The 23,321-nt window shown below is 37.8% G+C and overlaps 3 protein-coding genes across 8 annotated transcripts; all 3 read left to right on the top strand.

The window, feature by feature from the left end:
* Positions 1-510: 510 nt before the first annotated feature.
* Positions 511-4,112, top strand: LOC117931305 (60S ribosomal protein L7a-2-like). The gene is made up of 7 exons (XM_034852250.1): positions 511-608; positions 930-980; positions 1,077-1,278; positions 2,919-3,088; positions 3,198-3,326; positions 3,417-3,509; positions 3,606-4,112. The coding sequence occupies exons 1-7, from the start codon at positions 606-608 to the stop codon at positions 3,735-3,737; spliced, it is 780 nt and encodes a 259-aa protein (XP_034708141.1). The 5' UTR covers positions 511-605; the 3' UTR covers positions 3,738-4,112.
* Positions 4,113-5,817: 1,705 nt separating this feature from the next.
* Positions 5,818-17,169, top strand: LOC117929866. 5 transcript variants are annotated; one of them, XM_034850287.1, is made up of 12 exons: positions 5,818-6,136; positions 7,245-7,307; positions 7,506-7,600; positions 10,125-10,976; positions 11,097-11,196; positions 11,430-11,534; positions 11,681-12,481; positions 12,590-14,902; positions 14,987-15,059; positions 16,150-16,283; positions 16,494-16,834; positions 16,977-17,169. In XM_034850287.1, the coding sequence occupies exons 1-11, from the start codon at positions 6,061-6,063 to the stop codon at positions 16,823-16,825; spliced, it is 4,944 nt and encodes a 1,647-aa protein (XP_034706178.1). In that variant the 5' UTR covers positions 5,818-6,060; the 3' UTR covers positions 16,826-16,834; positions 16,977-17,169. The 5 variants fall into 5 exon arrangements, with proteins under 5 accessions (XP_034706178.1, XP_034706179.1, XP_034706177.1 ...); XM_034850288.1 differs by having other exon boundaries at positions 5,819-6,136; positions 14,999-15,059; positions 16,494-17,169; XM_034850286.1 differs by having other exon boundaries at positions 5,819-6,136; positions 16,494-17,169.
* A 1,643-nt stretch (positions 17,170-18,812) lies between these two features.
* Positions 18,813-21,907, top strand: LOC117929947 (cation/H(+) antiporter 15-like). Of its 2 annotated transcripts, XM_034850394.1 has the most exons (3): positions 18,813-18,883; positions 19,654-19,780; positions 19,980-21,907. In XM_034850394.1, the coding sequence occupies exons 2-3, from the start codon at positions 19,688-19,690 to the stop codon at positions 20,625-20,627; spliced, it is 741 nt and encodes a 246-aa protein (XP_034706285.1). In that variant the 5' UTR covers positions 18,813-18,883; positions 19,654-19,687; the 3' UTR covers positions 20,628-21,907. The 2 variants fall into 2 exon arrangements, with proteins under 2 accessions (XP_034706285.1, XP_034706284.1); XM_034850393.1 differs by lacking the exon at positions 18,813-18,883 and having other exon boundaries at positions 19,303-19,780.
* The last annotated feature ends 1,414 nt before the right edge of the window (positions 21,908-23,321 follow it).

The following is a 23,321-nucleotide window of genomic DNA, read 5'->3' as shown; positions in this document are numbered from 1 at the left end:
TCTCTATTAGGATTATAAGATTATCCAAAGAACTCGTTTAATCAAATAATAAGGAAAATATGTAAGAGTAATAGAGTCCACACCACATATAAATATACCTAGACTTCATACATACAAAACTTTTAACTTATTTTAGCTTTTTTCACAAAATAAATATAACAAAGAAGAAGTATCTCTCAGACATTTAAAAGATATTTAGAATCTGTTTAGTAATGATTTTAAGCAGCACTTCTAACATTTATAGCATTTGAAAATTTTTATATTTTAAGTATTAGAATGGTTAAAAATATTTTCTAAAATCACTACCAAACGCAATCTTAATATATCACTTAACCTTTCAAATTTGTTACATATAATTACATATTGAGTAAATAAAATATCTTACTTCATTCTTGGCGTTAATTATAATCATATTGAGATGAGGAATATTCTACAAGCCAAAATGGTGCGTTTTGGGATTCATAAAACAGCGCAGGAGGACTAGAACGACGTCGTTCCACTGTTTACAACATCCACTATATAGTCCCCAACTCGCTATATCGTGTGGGGGACGGCTGGTTTAGGTTTTAGGGTTTCTCCTTCGCCGTTCGCTAACCTTATCACAGATGGTATGTTAGTCCGCTCGCTATCTATCTCATTGTTCATTGATTTGTGGACTTCTCTTTCTTTTCAATTCAAATGACTTAGGAACATATCAGCCAGAACAGAACAGCCCTCTCTTTTACCGATTTCTAGATATAAGCTTGTCCTATTTGTTAATATTCATTTCCTAACTTATTGTGGTGTTTTGGTGGATCAAGATGTTTATCTAAGTATTTCTTCTTGTAAATGTTGCGAAATCCTAATTTTTTTCGCCAGTTTTGCTATATGATTTGGGAAATTTATGTTTGCTTTAATGCGGATTTTTTTTTTGAATTTTTAATTTGAAGGCTCCAAAGAAAGGGGTAAAAGCACCAGCAGCATTAGCCAAGAAGAAACAGGTATTTCGTTTTTTTTTTCTCCCTTGTGATTTTCATTGCCATTTTTTTATTATAATTTACTTATTTATTTTTAATGCAAATCATATTTGTTTTTAGGAGAAGGTAGTGAATCCCTTGTTCGAGAAACGTCCAAAGCAGTTTGGAATAGGAGGGGCATTGCCTCCAAAGAGGGATCTTAGCCGGTTTGTGAAATTTCCGAAGCATGTTCAGATTCAGAGGAAGAGACGAATCCTCAAGCAGCGGTTGAAGGTTCCCCCAGCTCTGAACCAATTTACCAAGACCCTTGACAAGAATCTTGGTAAGATTTTAGTTGTTAGAGCTTCTATTTGAGTTGAGAATAGCTTTTTAGTTGAAGCCCATGTTGATTGAATTGTTGTTTTGAACAAACTAGTTTGATCTTTTGGATGTGATGAATAGCCCTTGTTTGGCCGTAATTTGAGGTGCAGCTTCAACAACTAGTGCATTGTGGTTCACATGTTTGCATGATTCAATTATGCAATCCTTACATTTAGAAGACTTAGAGGGTGTTTGGTAAATCAGCTTAATAAGTTAAAATGACTTAATAACATTATTTAAGTTATTAAATAGATTAAGTATGTTTGTTACAATAACTTAATATTATAACTTAAAGTTAAAAATGAATTTAAGTATTTAGTCAAAATAATTAATTTATTCTTACTTAAATTTCAAATTATGTTTACAAAAAAATAAAAATAAAAATTGAGATTAATATAAATTAAGTCATTAAATCACTTTTAAGTCATTAAGTTGATTTACCAAACATCCTCTTACAGTCCCTTCTTTATGTAAGCAATGTTCTTGAATTCAAGGATACTAGTAATCTGCCCACAAATAAAAAAATAAGGATACTAGTAATCTGCCCATTAGAACTAAACTTTCAATAACATATCAGAAATGATCTGGGTTAAGGTTTCCCCCCAAGGCATTATACATTTATGCAATATCTTCTGGTAGGAATTAACTATGGTGAAAAGCCCTCAAGTTTGTTATGGTTAAGTCCAAGTTGGTGTCGTTATCGTTAACAAATAATGTACGTATAATGATATAATAAATAGAAGGACCAAAAGCATCAAAATTAAGAGTGCATTTGTAGGCCTGAAGACCAGCCAAGGCCTGAGCCTAGCTTGGTAGTTACCTCAATATCTCAGGCCAAGCCTGTGAGACCTAGTTCCTCTTCTACTTAAACTTTGACTAACCTGAATTCCCCTTAACCTATCTCAGATCTGTGGTTGTGTGGGGTCTTGGTATAGTTATTCTTATGGGTCCCTGCTTGCATTTGTTGAGAAAAACTCTTGATGCTTATGTTTCTTTTTTACGGAATTCTTGTTTTCCCTCTTTGGCATTTTTTCCACCTTAAATTGATAAACAATATTTTTGAATGGTCCTCAGTTTTAGCATAGTTGTAAAAGGCGCGTTAAAGTGTGCCTAGGCTCAAGGCACAACCATTCCCTAATTATAGCACCTTGCTTACAAAGGCGTGCACCTTGTTGGAGGGGCATGCCTAATCCACTTTACTTTTCCTTTTAAAAACATTTTTATTCTTGAAATTTACATGATTTCATTATGTTTTTGTTTTTCGATAATTGAAGAACCTTCCATGGCCAAACCCTTAGGACTCTCCATGACCAATCCAATTTATATAATTGAAATTTTATTATATATATTTCATAATGTTTTTGTATGTTTCTTTTAAATCTTAGATTTTTTGTTAATTGGATTGGATTTTAGGTCATATTGTCCAAAAGTGACATGTATCATAAGTAGCATTTCACTTCGCTCAGGAACACGCCTTGTATTGTGCCTTGCACCTAAGCCATACAAGACTTTTGCACCTTAGGTGCGCCTTATGCCTTCTAAAATTATGGGTTTTAGACATAAGATACATTCACAACTGACTTTGTCTGAACTCCTCTGCAGCAACAAGCCTGTTCAAGATGCTTCTTAAGTACAGGCCCGAAGACAAAGCAGCAAAGAAGGAGCGTCTCTTGAAAAGGGCTCAGGCTGAGGCTGAAGGGAAAACCGCTGAGACCAAGAAGCCTATTGTTGTGAAATATGGTCTCAATCATGTGACCTACCTTATTGAGCAGGTTTTGGTTTACCTTTGTCATTCAAAGAGATCCTTTTATCGCTATCTCTTTCATAGGATGCTTCTATTTGAAATGACAGCTATTTGAGTGTATTTTCCTTGTTGAGCAGAACAAAGCACAATTAGTAGTTATTGCGCATGATGTGGACCCTATAGAGTTGGTTGTTTGGCTTCCTGCATTATGCAGGAAGATGGAAATCCCATACTGCATTGTCAAGGGAAAATCTCGCTTGGGATCGGTAATTGCGCCCTATATTTGTATTTCCTTGAATCCCTATTCAAAAGCAGAGCTTTGGTTCCATTGCTAATTTATATTATCTTTATGACAGATTGTTCACAAGAAAACTGCCTCTGTTTTGTGCTTGACCACAGTCAAGAACGAAGATAAATTGGAGTTCAGCAAAATCTTGGAGGCTATCAAGGTAGCATAGAATTAAATATCTCTTCTAGATGTTGTAGTCTATGGGGCCTAGTTGGAGGTCTTATATCATTTGACATGTTTCTTTTTGTTGTTTCAGGCAAACTTCAATGATAAGTACGATGAAAATAGGAAGAAGTGGGGTGGTGGGATCATGGGTTCCAAGTCTCAGGCTAAAACTAAGGCTAAAGAGAGGCTTGTTGCCAAGGAAGCCGCCCAGAGGATGACCTAGGAGGCAGTGCCCTGTATTGCTGTTTACTTAGAATATGAGAGTTTTGATGGTTTATTTGTAGAATTTTGGTTATTTCAATTCATTTGGATTTTAACTGCGAGGTTCTGGTTTTTGGAAAAGGCGGATAATGGTCTTGCTCACTCTTTGAACTTGCATCTGTCTTGTTATATCTGTTTGGGCTAAACTTATATGGCGGTGCTCTATTTGGAAGAATTACCTTGAAAATCTCATCAATGGTGGATGACAATGTGTTATGAAGTGGGGAACTTTTGCCCCATAGCTCCGGAGTAGAACGTGATCATATACTATCAGTCCGTAGGTAATGTTGCAGTGAATGGGTTATGGTTTATGAGAAATTATTTAGTGATTTTAGTATTTTGTTTTTCAACAATACCAAGTTAAAAAAAGTCTCTAGCCTCTCCATCAGAATTGATTTCCTTTGAGCTATAACAGTTGTGCTTTCAGAGTGAATTTATAGGAATCTTCCATTTGGCAATGAAATTGTTGATAGCTTAAATTTTTTTGGGCCATCCTTTGCAACTAATATAATCCCATTTTCTTTAATACATTTGGATCCTTTTTTTCCCTTTACTTTTGTATGATTAAGAGGGTTTGCTTTTTTAGCTTTTTATTGAAAGTAATTTGCTTTTAAATTTTTGATTGTTTGTGTTTTTTACTTTTTCATAACTTATTATAAACTTTTTGTTGAATAGAGAAAGTCAAAATATTTGATTTTTTCTAAATAGAATAAGTAAAATGTTGATTTTTCTTTACCTTTTAATGTTTAATAAAAATAAAATATTATAAACATAAATAGTTTAATACTTAACACTATTAAACATTAAAGTTTTATTTAGAATTAAGTAAAAAAAATAAACATCATCTAAGTCTTAAAATTTCATAGAATATACATGTCATACCAATGTGGTTTATGTTATTATAATGATAACTATGGTATTTGTTATCATAATGATAAATATGGTATATGGTACATGGTATATGTTATGATAATGATAGTATTATTAATTTTACTTTATAGGTGCTATTATTATGTTACAATTGTTAATTATTATTATTATTTTTTAATTTTTAAATGGTAACATGTTTATAATTAATCAACTTCTCTAAATTAGCCTCTAATATAAAAAAATATCCACTTATAATTATCTCCAACAAAAAATATGTATACATTATTTCTAAAATAATATTTGATTTCAATATATGTATGTTAATAAAAAATATGTATACATTATTTCTAAAATAATATTTGATTTCAATATATGTATGTTAATATTTGATTTATAATATTAAATTCCTTTTATACTTTGGTTCCACAAAATTATTTATGTGATTTTATTTGTTTTTTTTGTTCTCAATTCTTTAGAAAATTGTGTTCATTTCTTTTTGAGAAAATTTTGAAAACACAATTTTTTTTTAATTTTTCTATTTTTTGGGCTTAATTTTTTTTAAAAATTAAAGTGAAAATGTCAATAAATTATTTATATATATATATTTCTTCATACTCATTTTATTTATTTTAATTCATTTATATAAAAATTAGATAGTTTAAAAATTTATAAATTTTTATTTAATTTTATTTCTATTTGATTTTTTTTTTCATTTTTTAAAAATAAAATCAGATAATTTATTTTTTCCTACTCTCTAATATAAGGTTTTTATTTTCTTTCGTTGGAGGTATGATTAAAAGAGCTACTTCTATTTTTTCCTACTCTAAAGTAATAGCTTGAAATATGATCCTTGCTATTTGAATTAATTTATTTTGAATTTTATTTTTGTTTTCGAGTGAATAAAAATGGCATCTTCCATATTTTATTCAATCGTTAAGGAAAATATAGTACGCATCGAGGTTGTATCATGGGAATATGCTAAACTTCATCAGAGGGCCAAGCAAGTAATTTTACCAACTCTTTGCTTATGTGGCAGTAGTGGATTGGACCAAAAGAATGAGTTTGGGAATTCCGCGTTACACCAAAGCGATAGTTCGATATTGCAATTTGTATATATTTTTCCAAATTTAATTATATCTACGTATATATGGTTTTTTATTTCCAAGCTTGTAAAAAATCACAGTGATGTTTTGGCTGTTATGATCATACACCCAAACCCTCCTCAACCTCTCTGCGCCCTCCTCTCTCCGCTTCGAAGCCCCGCAATTCCTCCGATCGAACCCTAGAAATCTCTTCTGCATCGATCAATTTCCGTTCCATTCCCTTTCTCTTTCTTCTCCATCTCCCTGCCGTAGTTTGCGTTATTCGCTAGTCCGAGATCTCTCGGGGGCCTTGCAATTGGTGCGTGGTCGACGATGGCTGACGGAACGATTGATTTTCCGGACGATCTCCTCTCCACCAAAGCGCCCGATGAACACTGGACCGACAAAGGTATTCTTAGGGCTTTGAATTCTTATGTGCCTTTTCTTTTGGCATTGTTACGTGGGTTCTTGATTTTGTGGTCCCTTCCATATATGGTTACTATCAAGTTATATCCACTCGATCTGCAGTGTCTGATATCTGTAATTCTCGATGGTTGAAAGATTTTATTACCTGTTTTATTGTTATTAGGTTTTCCCCCCTGCTGTTGTGTTGGTAGTTGTGATCGTCTGATAGGGTTTTTTTAGTGGGCACACTAGTGCGAGTTATAAGGTGAAATTGTTTTGTCGATTGGATATGTGGTTCCCTGTTTTAGGGTTTTGCAGATCTTGTATTGCGGATAATATTTGTTCGATTTGACTTGTATGTTTTCACGGTACTTTAGATAAAAATCTCCTTAATTTTATGTGCTTTTAGTTGATGCCATAAATTTTCTTGCCTGCTTCTACTAGAAGATTCAGTTTTAAATGTGTTTGGCTGAATTTCAGTGATTCTAGGTGGGTATTGGTTTTAGGCTTTAAATGTTGATGTTAAATCTGTAAGTGATGGATATTTTGGAGGTGCTGCCATAATTCTTCCTTATTTCCTTTTTCACACCATAGTACTCTAAAGCAAGAGCTCTGCTGATTCTACATATTTTTTCTTTGCATTCATGTAAAATCATGACTTTAATTTTGTTATTCTTATTATTTGGTTAATGAGTAATCATTGAATGCATTGGATAAAAATGTTTGTGTCATGTAGCTTGACTCCTGGTTGTTGCCCTTTTTCTGTGAGGGACCCTCTGTTCTGGCTGCTGGAGGGTCAGACTTATAAGTAAAAACGCAGGGGAAAGTTTAATTTTCTTCCATACTTCACAAGAAGCAACTAGCTTGGAACTCCATTTTCTGGAAAATTGCATCCTTTCTTTGTGTTGGGGTTTATGGACGGAATGGAATTGTTGAATTTTTAATAGGCCCAAATTCTTCAACCAGTTACATTTTCTTAAAATTTGTTATGAAAATATTGCTCTTATGATATTCTATGAACACATTCCTGTGGGCCCTTGCTTTTGAATCAACTTGTAGGCAATTTCAGAACCAAATGATCCCAGTTTCTAATTGGGTCTTGTGCAATGTAGATGAAGTATTGGGAGGAAAGGGTGATGGGAAGGTGCTTATGGGACTACTTGATGGGTTGAAAGGTGGTTATTTTGCATCTAAAGTTTCTAGTCTATATGTTCACTGCTACTTAACTCGTAAAAGCCTTATGCCGACTTTAAACGATATGCATTTTTTTTTTTAAACTTTCTCATTTGCATGTGCACTCATTATGTGCTTCTAAAAGGAAGTGAATCCTAATATAATCACTGTTATTCTTTATTTTTTGGTTACAAATGCAGATCAAGCAACATCAGAGAGTAGCATACCTCTGTCCCCACAGTGGCTTTATGCCAAGCCAGTCGAGGCAAAGATATTGATTGGTGGCACATCAGGGGTATGGACCTATCAAGCTATTTTCAATCTCTTCATTCTGCATTGGAAAAAGTGGTGGAAGATAGGCTGGTTTATAGGAACTTGATTAATGTCTTAGTTAAAGTTATTTCTCTGCAAGTATGGCTTGTTTTCTCCAATCCTTTTATTGCCATCCTTCCTCATCTTCTTAAACAACCGTGGCATTGTATTTTGCAGGACCGCATGTTGTTGGCATATCTTTAACTGAATTTATGTTGACACCATGTTATTTTTGCAAGTGCATTTTTTTCCATTTATTTTACACTCCTTGATGCATAAAAAATTTAGCAAAAAGGTGGGTAATTTAAAAATGATTTTGTTTGTGTGTGCATGTGTATGGATGGGTATTCTATTTTGCCATTAATGTGATTTTAATAATGTATTTGTTTATTGATCTTTTGGGGACACTTTGTCTGGTTTGATGAATCCAACTTTCTGTAACAAGATTTGCCTTACCAACTCATAGTTGTAAAAGGGTGCCTAACCACAAAAGTGTACAAAGGACAGCAAGGCACACATTGTGAGCCTTGCTTTACATCAAGTAAGAGGCACTACTTCTAGCTCAAGGCAAGCCTTTCAATTTCTCTTGATTTTTTTTTTCTTTTAATTTTATAGTTTTTGGACCTTTTGATTCCCTTTTTAACCGTCCAATGGGACCATCTCCATATATTCTGTTGTGTCACACGACACACCTTTGCAATTCCCATTTAAAAATAACACAGGCCAATCTCACTGTTCTCTCTGGCCATCCAATAAATTCTATAATGTTATATGACATACCATAGCAATCCTTGTCTTGCAACTTCAGGTAAAATATATTTAAATGATTTTCTATATTTTCCCATGAAACTATCTTGCATTTTTTTAATGAATTTTCTCACTGAGATTGCATTAGTTGTTAAAGGCAAGCCTAAGTGCGCCTAAGGCACAACAACTTCCTAGCTATTGTGCCTTGTTCAAGAGGCACTCCTCATTTTTTTTTTATTTTTTCTTTAACATTTTTGTTCTTAAAATTTCTAATTTTACATTGAAATTGAAATTTATAGGGTTAAATTTTTTGGATCATATTTTATACAATTGACATGCACCTAGGTTGTGCCTTACTTTGCTCAAGTGTGCACCTTGGATTGCTTTGAAGCCTAAGCCTTAGGAGACTTGTGCACCCTAGATAGGCCTTGTGCCTTGTACCATAGTTGTTCCCCCCCTTTTTTTTTGGGATAGGTAATCTTGTACCATAGTTGTTAAGAACTTATGATGCACAATATGATATATTTTTTATGAACATTGATATGTATCACAATATGTGTCATACCTTAATTGTATCTTACAAGACATATACGATACACGATACGATACAAAGTATAACAATACAATGATAACACATCTTTAGTTATTTTTCATAATTTTTAAGAAAAACCAAATTCAAAATTTTTTTTTCTTGAAAAAATTATTATATTAATTGTTTAAAATATACGATAAAGTTAGAAGTTGAGCACAAAAGGGAAAAAGAGGTAAAATAATCTTATATAAAAAGCACATTCTCTCTCTCCCCCCCCCCACCCCCACACACCCAATAACTAATCTAAGGTTTAACCACATCTGAGTAGAAACGTTGAGAATTTGAGTTACAAAATTCTAAATCATATTATTTAAGATAATTCAACGCAGTCAGAAGTATATGTTGAAGCTATTACATTGGTGAATCAGGGGAATAATTTGACTGGAATTTCATTGGAAATGAGTTCTGGTGCATTTTGGATGTGGATTGCCAAGGTTTGACTGGGCTATCATCTGTGCTTGAGCACACATGAGCATATGCAAGCAGTTTGTACAATGGAACAGGCTTCTTTCTGAGCATTTTTCCCTTATTAAGGCCTTAATGCTAGTCCATTATTTCTTCTCCAAAAAATGGATGTTAATCTATTATTTTCAAATAATTCTATTAGCCTTGGTTGCTGTGATTCTTACTGTTTACTAATGTCATCTGTGAACTTTTAGTTAACATCTCTCTCTCTCTCTCTCCTCCTCTCAATCATTAAATTTCAGTAGAAATATATGTCTAAGTTTGGTTGCATGGCAGATGTGCTTTGAGGAGTTGCAATCTTTTGGTGCATACCTTTTGATACACCATATTCTTGTTATTCAGTGTGAAATTAATACTATTAACTTCAATATTTTACAAGAGCCTTTAGTTGTATGCTTCCCATTGTTGACGCAATTCTGTAGTGTCAGTTAATAGTCTTCTTATACATGAACAAACACTGGAAGTGCATTGATTATGAAAGTTCCTGATGCTGTATTCCTTTCTTTTTATTTCTTTATGATTTCCATTTCTTGAATAGTGAGCCAACCCTATGAAGCAAACTGGTTAGCCTCATGTTGCCATGAATCTTTTTTATATCCCAAGCTTTCTGCAGCATGCAACATCATTCATTTCTTGTCTGCTTATCTAATAGAACTTTTATAATGCGTTGCTTCCCCTTCCGTCCAAAACCAAAAAATGGCAGGAAACGCGAGCACCAAACCCTATACCCCATGGAAACTCTACTGATCCCAATCAGAAAGATGGCTGGCGTTTAGATGGATCTCAGGACAAGAAAGACTGGAGGAGGACTGCTGCTGACATTGAAAGCAGTCGTCGCTGGCGTGAAGAGGAGAGAGAAACAGGCTTACTTGGTAGACGAGATCGCAGAAAAGAAGAACGTCGTGCTGATGCCATTCCTACAAGAGAAACTGCTGAGAGTAGAGCTTTAACTTCTTCTGATCGCTGGCATGATAATAACCGTAGTTCTGTGCATGAACCTCGGAGAGATAACAAGTGGTCATCAAGGTGGGGTCCTGAAGATAAAGAGAAGGATTCTCGAACTGAGAAGAGGACAGATGTGGAAAAGGAAGACCCTCATGTTGACAAGCAATCTTTTAGTGCCAACCGCACAGCCGCAGAGCGTGACAATGATTCACGTGATAAATGGAGACCACGGCATCGTATGGAAGTTCATGTAGGTGGATCAGCTACATATCGTACTGCACCAGGATTTGGATTGGAGAGAGGACGAGTGGAGGGTTCAAATGTGCGATTTGCTCCTGGACGAGGAAAGCCAAATGCTAGTGGACGTCTACAAATTGGCAGGCCTCTTTCTGCTGGTTCTAGTGGTTTTGTTCCGGGAGATAAGAATGACAATGTATTTGGGAAATCTGCGTATTGTTACCCAAGGGGAAAGCTTCTGGACATTTACCGCAAGCAAAATACAGTTCCTGCTTTTGATACCATACCTGTTGAGATGGAGCAAGTGCCCTCAATAACACAAGTAGACTCAATTGGGCCATTGGCTTTTGTGGCGCCTGATTCTGATGAAGAGGTACTAGATATATGCCTGCATATGTGTGTGTGTGTTTTTTTACCCCTTCTTTTGAAGATTTTCTGATGATGCTTTTCGCAACTAGTTGCTACTTTAAGATTGATTTTCTGATGGTTGCAGGCTGTTCTTGGAGATATATGGAAGGGAAAAATCACTACCAGTGGAGTATTCTACAGCTCATTTAGAGAGAAGAATGTGGGATCAGATGAAAACCTTACAGGTAATAGCAGTTTCTATCTCTTTGTGCCCTGTCTAATTTTGAATTGATAGTTCTTAGGCATCTTTTGTATACCTTCCATGTACTTGGGGCATGCTCCCCTCATTTTGATTGACATGTCTAATATATTCTTGTTTGTCTATTAAAAACAAAAAACAAAAAAGAACGAAAAAGAAAAAGATTAAATGGATACGGTTTTTTTCTCATCTAGAGGGTGTTTTCCTTTTTTTTTTCAGGCATTGGTGACTTAACACTGACTGAAGGGAAACAGGTTTCCTTGAATAATACTGAATTTGATTATGAATCTTTGGGAAAGACTGCTGATGATCAAGCATATCAAGGTAATGTTGCCGACATCTTAGATATTCATTGTTTCCAGATGGATATAGCTGAGGGTAAGAAAAAGCTATAGCCTCTGGTAATTTTGGTTTTCTTGAGTTGAAAGTATGATAGGTTAAAAATTCCATTCATCTTTTTTTTCTTCCAGGAGATCCACATAAAGAAGGTGAACAGGATTTTGTGTCCCCAATTGGTGTGGCAGTGACTGATGATTTGACTCCTGCAGTTTCAAATAGATATGATTTCAGCAGTTTGAGGGAGCTTGACAGTACTGGACATAATGAACTGAAGCCTCTTCAAAATCAGCAGTGGACAGATTCTGCTCCAAAACACTTGAAGTTGAAACACACTGAGGCAGCTTTGTCTTCTGAAATCAGTACCCAGCTTCCTGATGATTCAAGTTCTTTATTTGACTTCTCTTCTATAGAGAAAATTTCTAGTAGCAACCAGGACCTTTTAAAGGGCAATAATGTGGCCTTCTCATTAGAAAGGACTATCCCACCTGAGGAGTTAAGTTTATGTTATTGTGATCCTCAAGGGGTAACTCAGGGACCTTTTCTGGGAATTGACATCATTTCATGGTTTGAGCAAGGATTTTTTGGAGCTGACTTACCTGTACGATTGTCAGATGCTCCTGATGGGTCTCCTTTTCAAGAACTTGGCGAGATCATGCCACATCTGAAAAATAAAGCTAGGTCTGCCTCCAGCTCTGATCTAGTTACCAAGTCAGAAAAATCTGATGCTTTTGGAGATGGATTGGGAGAGAGTATTCCTGACCTTGCTTCAGCCAAGGTTTCAGCTGTCTTGAATGATCAGCAGTGGGAATCTTCTGTATTTGAGGATAGCTCAGGTGTTTATGTTCAGCCAAGAATACCTAAACAGGAGTGTCCTGTTGAACCCCAGTATACTGAAGATCAAGGCTTCCAAAATTTTGTTGCACTTGATGAGAGTGAGTTACTCTGTTTGATTATGCTGGCCATTTATTAAATGTATGTACATGTGCATGCATGTGTTCTTTTATATTACTACCTGAATGTTTTTCTTTTCTCTCATATAGAAGTCGCCTTTCTTGGAGAGTCTGCAACTAGCAGTGGCAATATGAGGAAACTCTCTGCTAATGTTCATGGTTCATTTCCTGATTTGAGCAGCCGCCCATCTTTCGCAAATGAATTTGCAGAAACTGGTGTGTCTATGGATAATGATGATAAGTTGCATCCCTTTGGTCTGTTAATGTCTGAGCTCAGAGGCTCCCACATGAGGTCTAGTCAGTCATCAAATTTACCTTCAAATATAGGTGATCAGAGTCACTTTATAGATACCTTGCATGAGAGAGATGCCCTGTTGCCCAGACAGAGTTCATTAGGTGCTGTGTCTGATCAATCTCTTGTTGCAGAGACATGGTCTGATGATTATAGAAGAAATATATGTTCTAACTCCAGTGTTCATCAAGGTGCCATAGATGCCCGGCATTTATCTCGCATGGAGCAAGAATTCAGTGGCTATGACTTGGCAGAGCACCTGATGCCACAAAAGTTGCAAAAGGAACAACTTCAACCACAGAACCGTCCATCTCCTCATCCCACATCTCATTTTATTGGATCAGGTGTGGAGCAATTTCCTGGTTTTTCTTTTAGTCAGAGCAAGAACCCTGTTCTCCAACAGTCAGTCCACCATCCAGCACAAGATATGGAACATCTTTTGGAGCTTAAGTTACAACATCAGCGAGAGTTTGAGCTTCATCAACGACATCAGTTTCATCAACAGCAGCTTCATCACCACCAAATGAAATTGCAGCAGCAGCAGCAGCAGCAGCAGCTGCAGCAGTCTCATATTCAACAATTGCTTCTTGAACAGTTGCGGCATCATCACATGTCTGATCCGGGTTTTGGGCAGTCAAAGATGGACCTTATGGGAGACAACATGCTTGATCAGGCTTTGTTGAGGAAAGGCCTTCTCCATGAATTGCAGCAGAATTCGTTTGCTTCAAGGCACCTGGATCCATCTCTAGAACAGATCATTCAAGCAAAGATTGGTCAGAATGCACATAGAGGACGACCAAATGATTTATTGGAGCTCATATCACAGGTGAAGCATGGGAATGCATTCCCTTCAGAACAGCAGCTTCGTTTTCACCAAGAACAGTTGCATGCAAGGCAGTTATCTCTGGCATTGAGGCAGCAGATGGGGATTGAGGGAGAGAGGCGTGCTGGTGGGCTCTGGCCAGTTGATGAAGCTGATCAATTCATCAGGACTTCTGCTGGCCGTCACCAAGCTCAGTTGGCAGGGTTGAACCCTTTAGAATTTTACCAGCAACAGCAGAGGCTTTCCTCCCATGAAGAACAACTAAGCCAACTTAAACGGAATCTTGCTGTACAGGAGCAACTACAACGAGGGTTTTATGAGCCTACTTCTGTTGCATTTGAGAGGCCGATGCCTTCTGGTGCTCCTGGGATGAACTTGGATAATGTAAATGCTCGTTTTCAAGGTCTAGACATTCAAGATCGGCATCCTTATATGCATTCCATTGACCCCATGGGTTCTTTCTCTTCTGGTATCCCATCTCAACACCACCAAGTTTCAGACTGGTTACATGCTTCTCATCCAGATGCAATTGAGTCCCGCTCCAGGAACAATGGGCGGTCAGAAAATTGTTGGCTAGAACCAGGGATGAAACAATTACATTTTGAAGTTGAGCGACGGAAGATGGAGCCTGAAGTTTCTGTAGCTTCTACAGATTCAAGTTTATGGGCTTTGGCTGGAGATGATGAGGAAAAATCAAAGAGAGTTTTGATGGACATGCTCCACCAAAAACTGAATCTTCAATCTACACAGTCATCAGAAGTGGACCATCAACATTCTATATCATCTTATAAAAGTCGGGATTCGTTTGGACTATTTCCTGAGTCAAGTTCTTCAAATCTTCCTCCTAATCTTCTACCAGATCAAATAGTCAGTCTAAACAACACATTAACAGAAGGGTCCCCAAATTCCAATTCAAGCAACTTGCGGCAAAATCATTTACTTAATGTTTATGCGAATGAGCAATTTAACAATTTGGAAAACAGGGAAAGATTTCCCCTTAGATCTAATTCTGGAGCATTAGGAGAACAGCCATTATTTTCAAGCACACTAGAGACTTCTCAGATTGGTTTTGTGGACTCTAGCTCGATTGGGAATTCATCAATGGGCAAAGAATTCTCAGAGCTGGAGGGAAAGAAAGGGAAGAAGCGTGGGTCCAAAAGCAGAACGGAAATGAGCCGGTCAGTTTCAGAGATTGAAGGTAACTTATCTGAGCAAGCTGAAGATGCCATGGATCATGGGGAGCTGCTAGTAAATGCCCATAGCAGGCATACATCACTGAGCAATGCTGGTAATTTGTCAAACGTTCCCCATTTTCATTACTGATATTATTTTGGGTTTACTATATATTTGAAAGCACATTTTAATGGTGTAGGTGGAAATGCAGGCTTATACAACCATGACATTGGATTAGATAAAGCATGCCAAGATGATGTTTCTAATGAAAGGTAGGTCTTTTTCTGCTTTATTGCACTGCAAGATTATTTTGAAACAGTTGTGATACCCTGAATAAGATGAGGTTTGTTATCATTTTTCTAGTCTAGAGGTATCATTACATTGAAGTGGGGGATATTTGCATGTTTGAAAGTGTTTCAAACTAGGGTATTACTATTCTTGCTTTGTTACTTCATAGGATCTAGGAAAAATATGAAGGTTTTCCTTGAATCCAACCCTACTTGTTCTTATAGGCATGTAGGGTATCTGACTGCCTACTGGATGGAGTCAGAGAACCATGAAATATTGCCCAGTTAAGGGGACATTTTGAAGATGCTATGGATGTGTTTTTGATTGATTTTGTATTTCATGTCCTTTGAAGGCTGACATTCATCCTCCTGAATGGAGTTGGTTTATATTTGATAATTGAGTTATTGCAAAGAATTGAAGATACTTCAAAAAATGATGAAAGGAAAAATAATAATTGATTTCACTACTTGAAATTTTAAAATGATCCTAGACAGAATGCAAATTTATCTCCATTTCAGATAAATTGGAAAATGAAGCGAACTCATTTCATTTTATGGAAAACATTGGATTGGCATTTTCTTTAGACTTTCAAATGCCTCCTAAGGTGGTATTCCATGAGAAGTATTAGCCTCAAGAGTTGGGAAGTCAGGCAATGTCTAGTTTGTGGCTGTGTACCTACTCACTAGCGGATTTAAATTCCTTTTAAAACAAAATGGATGGATTTGCTTTCCTGCTATTTCTAGTAAGCTCTTATTTCATGTTAAACATCTAAGTCTCGTCTACTTTTATAACTGATTTAAGTTATCTTAAGTATCTTATATAATACCTAGGAGTTAGTTATGTGATACAAGTTCAACAGCTTTGCTGTGTCGCATTGTTGAGACAAGATTTGGTTTAATAACAAAAATTCATAATGGTACTGTGATGATCTTTATAATTTGTTTTAAGTGAGGTTTTGACATTTGAATGGTCATAATGTACTGTTTTCATGAAGACTTGTAAATTTATAGAAGTAGAGCATTATTCTTCCCTCCAGATTTCAAATATTTGCATTCTTTCTTTCCTTTTTGGCAGGCTATCATCTATTGTATCCAATGAGCTTGATAATTCAATGCTTAAACGCCCACCAGTTTCTCGAGTCTTGTCTTCAGATGTTCTGTTGGAGGCGGCCCCAGCTCCAGTTGTCAAGCAGAAAAACAATATAGATGGTATACCCTAGTTATTAATCCCATTTGTTTTCTGTTTGGTAATTGTGCTTGCTTTAAAAGTGCACTGGAAGAATATTTTGACTTGAAATTTATTTTGGGAGTTGAAATTAAATGCTGGGGGTTGTGTTATTCAATGAGTTAATTTTGTTTGGTGGTAATGAGCTCAAACTATTGTGGCTGATTAGCTTGTTCCAACACTGGTAATTTCAGATTGGAGACAGAATTCTGCTGGGAATCCAATGACGAACAGGATGGCTGAAACTCAGACATCTGCCAAGAAAGACATGCGGTTTAGGCGGACCTCATCTTGTACTGATGCTGCTGTATCTGAAACTTCGTTCATAGACATGCTAAAAAAACCTGTTCCAGAGGCTGATGCCACCAATGGGGCTGCTTTGGAGTCATCTGATTGTAGTGTGCAATCTGGACGAAGTGGCAAAAAGAAAGGAAAGAAAGGAAGACAACTTGATCCTGCTCTTCTCGGATTCAAAGTGTCCAGCAACCGGATCTTGATGGGTGAGATCCAACGTCTGGAAGATTGATGCTCACTGGTTGTGCTCTCTATTGTGAATTCTTTCCCCCATTTTTTTGAACATTCTAGATTTTTAAAGTCTCTCATGTAAAAGTTGTTCATATACTAACTTATTTTGGCCTTTTTTTTTTCCCATCTTTTTGGTCTCTTTATTGGGTTAGGAGACCGGGCAGATGCCAGATGCAATTTTGTAGTGTCCTGTCGTTGGCTATGATATGTATAGTGCATGCAGATGATATTGTAGACGAGTGAGAAAAATGTTGATAGGAGAGATTGATGAATAAAAGATTTGTTATAAACTTACAGCCAACCAGGTTGTTGGTTTGTTTGCTTAAATTATCTGGGTTAATATAATCTCAATGCTTCTTGGGGACTGGAGTGCTGGGGTGTGTATATCAAATTCAAAATGAACTAAATCGGTTGTTTTGAGCAATACATGATATGGAACATTGGATGCCTATTTTTTGTGATATAAAAAAATATTAATATCGAGAAGCAGTTGCGGGGTGATGTTTGTAAGATGATGTCTTTATTATTTGCCAAGTTCAAACTGTACATGAATTATGATGGGGCATTCAGTAATCATCAGCCCAATATGTGCGCATAAAATCGTTGGTTGGGATTGGAGGTGAGCTCACAGTGGTGGATGGCTAATATTAGCCACGCTTAACATGCATTTTGACCGAAACAACAGCCTCCTGTCCAAACATTCTCCCTCTCTTCGTCTTTCTGTCTTTGTGTGTTGTGTATGATTTTTGTTCCTCTCTCTCGGGTGGGTTGTGAAAAGAGAGGTTGCAGGGATGGGGCCCATAATAATGGAACCCGATGAGGCAGCCGCCTATGGTGGCAACATAAACCTGACTAGGAATTTCACAACCCTTTGCACATCAGCAGGAAGGATACAATCAAGCGGTATTTTTATGGGCACAAATCCATTGCATTACTCCCTCCCTATTTTGTTGCTGCAGTTGTCCCTCGCTTCTTCTGTCCTCCTCCTCTCTAGGCTTTTGAGGCCTCTTGGCCAACCTGTCGTTGTTTCTCAGATTTTGGTACGCCTTCTCTCCTCTCCTCTCCTCTCATAATTTTTAAGGATATATCCGTGGCATATCAGACAAAAACACAATGGATATTGACCTGCAAGAGAACAGAGAACAGAGAACTGATCATTGATCAGATGTTGGTCTCCCAATTGAACTGATTGCTTGTAACCTAACGTAGCAGGGTGGTATAATACCAGGACCATCGGTTCTGGGGCGGATCAGTGAATTCACAAAACTAGTGTTCCCATTGAGGGGCTTCATGCAGCTGGATTTGCTCTCCATGTTCGCATGTATGTTCTACTTCTTCCTGGTGGGAGTTCAGATGGATCCAAGGATACTAAAGAACGTAAACAGAAAGACATTTACAATTGGCGTTTCCACTGTGGTGGTGCCTATGATACTGGCCACCACCTGGGCTTTCATCGTTACAAGCCATCTCAGTTTAGATAAGCATATTGCCAAATCACTTTGGTAGCAGAGGCAGAATCTGTGCTCGGCTTCCCTGTCATTGCCAGCTACCTTTCTGAACTCAAGATTATAAATTCTGAGTTTGGCCGAGTGGCACTGTCTTCTTCCATGGTTAGTAGTTTCCTCAATTTTTTCATCATAACACTCAGCATTTTATGGAATCAACAGTGCAATCTCGAGAAACACAACAATGTTCACCGGCATTCCTTTGCAGCGTTCATCTATTTTGTGCTTCGACCTGCAGTGCTACGGATGATAAGGCAGAGTCCAGAGGGAGAGCCAGTGGAGGACTGTATTTATGCTGTACTCATAGGCGTCTTGCTGACTGGGTTTTGTAGTCAGGCCACCGGTTTGAACATGTTCTTCGGGCCCCTTGTTTTCGGGATGGTCATACCTGCCGCCGCCTCTAGGGTCAGCTCTAGTAGAAAAGATTGATCTCCTGACCTCTTGGATGTTTATGCCACTCTGCTTCGTCAAAAATGGGTTGGTGATGGACATCTTTGCAGTCAAAATGAAAAATTGTTTGGTTGTGCAATTCATTGTCCTCCTTGGCTCCACAGGGAGTGTTGAGGCCTCGTATTCTCAGCAATCCACGTAGTTGCCAAATGGATAAACATACGATCTCAACGAACACAAATTCCTGATTCAGCTGCTCCTGCAAAAGGCGTCCGGACAGGGTGTCCGGACACACCCTCCGACGGTTTTGTCAGCCATGGAAAGAGAGATAAAAGTACATGGCACAGTTGGCCTTTTTCTAGGTATTGAGGAGCTTACCTTCTTCTTTGTGCGAAGGTTCATATATATACCATTTAGAAACTCTCTCTCCTCCATAAATGATGGAAGGCTTTCTGGTTTACCATGATTGCCACTAGGTGGTGGCAGGGACATCCTCATCCTACGAACGGCTGTCAGAGATAACGGGAAGTGACTAGCTGTCACTTCTGTCTTTTCGCTCTGCAGGTATCAGAATATGATTTGTGACAGGATGTCAGAATGACGTAGTGAGGCACGCTTAGTCTGGCCAGTGATCCGGATGAACATATCCGGGTGGAACATGAAAGGTCGCCGGATGCGTAATGGCGGTGGTCCGGGATGAACGTATCCGTGTGGAACATGAAAGGTCGCCGGATGCGTAATGGCGGTGGTCCGGGATGAACGTATCCGTGTGGAACATGAAAGGTCGCCGGATGAGTGATGGAGGTGGTCCGGATAGGAAAGCGCGCCACGTGTACTCTTGGGGGAATCCGGATGTGGATATTCCGGGTAGGAACACGTGCCACGTGTCGTCAGGGGACGTGTGCCACGTGTCATCAGGGATGGGTCCCTACAGGGAGGGAGCCTTTTTGCCTTCAGTTTACTACAAAATGCCCACAGTGGATGCAATCTCGCTTGGACTTATCATGAACGCCCAAGGTGTGCTCGGGCTCGGTTTATTTAAAATGCTGAAGAAAGTGAAGGTAAGGCTGACATTCATTGTTCTATACCTGCTGAGCAATATCAGACAAACAGTTGTGCTGCTACTCATTAGGCCATTAATATGAAGCAATCACACAGAGAAACAGTTGGCAGGCTGTCTTTACAATCTCTAAATGGCATTATACTTGATATTACTATTACCGCAATGAATCTGAGAATTGTTTATCGAACTGCCTGCAGGCGATAGACCATGAAAGTTTTGTGGTGATGTGCACATCCATGCTGGTGGTTGCAGGGTCTATCACACCTATTATAAAATACCTTTATGATCCCTCAAGGAGGTACTTATCCTACAAGAGAACTGTCATGCACTCCAAACCCAATTCTGAACTTCGAGTTTTAGTGTGCATGCATGATGAAGAAAATGTCCACACCACCATTAACCTCCTCCAAGCCTTATATCCAACAAAATGGAGCCCCATGGCTATCTATGTTCTCCACCTTGTGGAGCTTGTTGGCCGTGCCAAACCCCTCCTCATTCCCCACAAGCTGACCAGAAAATCCTCCTCCAAGGCCACCATGTCGCAGCGCATTGTCAATGCCTTCAGATTCTCTGAGGAAAGCAATCATCGTGTAGCCTCAGTGCAACCCTTCACTGCAATTTCTCCCTATGCAAGCATGCATAATGAAGTATGCGCAATTGCGCTTGACAGGAAGATTTCTCTCATAATAGTTCCTTTCAACAGGAGATTTAATGCCAATGGAGGTTTGGAGTTGTTCAAAAAGGCAGTTAGGACAATGAACAATGTGGTCCGTGATAAGGCACCTTGCTCTGTCGCAATCCTTGTTGACCGGGCCTCCTCAGCAGCTCAAGCTCAAGGCATGTGATAGCAGACTGGGCTTTGTATTTTGTTGCTGTTCTCTTCTTGGGTGGAGCTGATGATAGGGAGGCGTTATCTGTAGTGGCAAGAATGGCAGAACACCCAAAAATTGACTTAACAATGGTTCGGCTACTTAAGGATGGAGAAGTTACCAGTGAAGATGGGCGCGAGCGGAAGCTTGACAATGAACTAGTGAGTGAATTTAGAGTCATTACAGCTGGAAACCATCGAGTAATGTACATAGAGGAGGTTGAGGTGGATGGTTCAGGGACAGTTGCTGTGATCAGATCAGTTACAAACTTCTCATGGTGGGAAGACACCATGATGAACAGTCCCCACTCACAGCAGGGCTTACAGATTGGAACGAACATTCAAATTTGGGAATAATTGGAGAGATGCTGGCTTCCACGGATTTCAAAAGCAATACAACAATCTTGGTGGTGCAACAGCATGCCCATATAGCGATGAATGGGGTGAGAACCAGACAAAGCTTTGAAGGACAAGATGTGACAGAGGAGGAAGCAGAATATATTCCAATTACGACGAGAACTGTGTGGTAAGATGATCAGGGATATTGGTATGATGAGTGGTAGCTATCTTTATAATCATACGATGTAGCCACACTCTGTTCTGTATGATAGAAGATGGTAGCTGTCTTTATATTTATATAACGTAGACACTCTTTAGACAAGCGCATTCAGAAAGAAATTCAACAAACTCCTATTTTAATTATACCAGCCTAGAGCTTTTCACAAACAACATGGAAATTGATCTTAGTATGCTTTGTAGGTTCATGAAATTCTGGATTGGCTGCAATGTGAAGAGCTGCTTGGTTGGCATGTGGAATTTTTAAGTCTGCCATAGGTGAATAAGCCGTGCGACTTCACAACAAGTAGTAGCAATCACTCGGTGTTCGGCCTCTGCAGATGATTGAGAAACAGTATTCTGTGTTTTGGACTTCCATGAAATTGGAGATGAACCAAGAAATATGCAATAATCAGCAAAAAATGGTCATGTTTCTGAAACACAGAAGGCATTTAATTGGACTTTACTAGTTGAGGAAAATAGGATGCCTTGGTCAGGTGATTGCTTGATATATTGAAGCAATCAATCAGGGGTGTCTAGCTGTGGTTGCCTGTTGGCTTATCCCTGAATTGACTTTGGACTTGGACAGCAAAAGCAATGTCAGGACGAATTATGGTAAGTAAAAAAAAATCTCCAATTAGGCATTGATAGATAGATGGATCTGGTAAAAGTTCACCATCAATAAAGCTGAAGATTCTGTTCTATGGGAGTTGTGTAAGGTTGAGAACCAAGGAAGCCAATAATTTCCAATATATCAAGAGCATATTTTCTTTGAGAAAGAGATATACCATATTTAGAAGGAGCCACTTCTAAACCCAAGAAATATTTAAGTGGTCTAAGACCTCTCAAGGCAAAATGATGAAAAAGATAATCCTTTACAAAGGAGAAAGCAGAAGAATCATTGCTGCAAACAAGGATACCATCCACATAAATTAGAATAGCAACAAAAGAAGTAGTAGCTATTTTAGTAAAGAGGGAACAGTCAGATGTTGATTGTAGAAATCCTACACCAAGTAAAGCAACAGATAATTTGGCAAACCATTGGCAAGATGCTTGCTTGAGGAAATATAAAGATTTATGAAGCTTGCAAACACCAATCTCCCTCATTCAATGAAAACTGAGTGGAAGTTGCACGTAAACACTCTCATCCAAGTCACCATAAAGAAAAACATTACTGACATCAAATAACTTGTCATTGGTGAAGACGTTCAGAACAACCAAGTGTGTGAGATTGCTGAGAAGTAGAAGGTGATGTAGGGGGATGGGGAAATAAGTCTGATGTAGGACAACCCTAGGATGGTTGCCTACACTCGAGGGTAGGTGGGCTAGGGTTTTATTTTTAGGGTGCAAGGAGAGGAACAAGGAATAAACTTTATGGTAGAGAAAATTATAAGATAAGAAATAGAGAGAAAGAAGAAACAATGAAGAAGAGATGGAAAACCTTAGAGTCTCACTAAGGCCTTCTAGGAGTCTCACCTAGAAGAAAATCAATGGAGTCTCACCATTGAGGATTGCAACCTTGCAATGAAAGAAAGTATAATATTATTCATCAAAATTGATCCCTTTTTTACATTGATTAGCCTATTTATAGGCTTCTCTAAGAAATCCAAAGTCTACTAGGACTCTAATAACCTATTCTACTAGGACTCTAATAACCTATCATGACTCAAATTCTAATTATATTATAACTCAATTAGCTAATCCTAATTAGACTCCAACAAATATTAATCCTAATTTAATTCCAAGTAATAATAATCCTACTTTAATTACAATTAATACTAATTCCCTTTCTTGATATATATCTTGAATATTCATCCTCATCAAAGTCACATTCCTTTGATAGAGACAGAAGCACATGGTCACAAGTTGAGGTCTGGGGTATTTGGTTAAGAGGAAAAAGTGTCCTCATGAAATATGATATCACATAAAACAAAACTTTTCTTATTTTCAAGATCATAAATTTTATACTGCTTTTGACCGTATGGATATCCAATCAAGACAGGATGCTTAGAAAATGGGTGAAATTTGGTTTGCTTTAAAGCATGAGTAGAAGAGTAGAAGGATAGCAAACACATCCAAAGACTATTAAATGAATGTAAGAAGTTTCAGACCAAAG

Source organism: Vitis riparia, chromosome 14 (genome assembly GCF_004353265.1).
Source record: "Vitis riparia cultivar Riparia Gloire de Montpellier isolate 1030 chromosome 14, EGFV_Vit.rip_1.0, whole genome shotgun sequence".
Taxonomy (NCBI): Eukaryota; Viridiplantae; Streptophyta; class Magnoliopsida; order Vitales; family Vitaceae; genus Vitis; species Vitis riparia.
This window is presented reverse-complemented; position numbering and strand designations above follow the sequence as displayed.

What these genes read in the sequence shown, in the direction of transcription:
- LOC117929947 (XM_034850393.1), top strand. Translation starts at nt 19,475, where the DNA reads ATGAACGTATCCGTGTGGAACATGAAAGGTCGCCGGATGAGTGATGGA. An exon ending in AAATGCTGAAGAAAGTGAAG is followed by an intron (nt 19,781 to 19,979) that starts GTAAGGCTGACA and finishes AACTGCCTGCAG; the next exon opens with GCGATAGACCATGAAAGTTT.
- LOC117929866 (XM_034850287.1), top strand. Translation starts at nt 6,061, where the DNA reads ATGGCTGACGGAACGATTGATTTTCCGGACGATCTCCTCTCCACCAAA. An exon ending in ATCAGATGAAAACCTTACAG is followed by an intron (nt 11,197 to 11,429) that starts GTAATAGCAGTT and finishes TTTTTTTTTCAG; the next exon opens with GCATTGGTGACTTAACACTG. An exon ending in GATGATGTTTCTAATGAAAG is followed by an intron (nt 15,060 to 16,149) that starts GTAGGTCTTTTT and finishes CCTTTTTGGCAG; the next exon opens with GCTATCATCTATTGTATCCA.
- LOC117931305 (XM_034852250.1), top strand. An exon ending in CATTAGCCAAGAAGAAACAG is followed by an intron (nt 981 to 1,076) that starts GTATTTCGTTTT and finishes ATTTGTTTTTAG; the next exon opens with GAGAAGGTAGTGAATCCCTT. An exon ending in TGACCTACCTTATTGAGCAG is followed by an intron (nt 3,089 to 3,197) that starts GTTTTGGTTTAC and finishes CTTGTTGAGCAG; the next exon opens with AACAAAGCACAATTAGTAGT.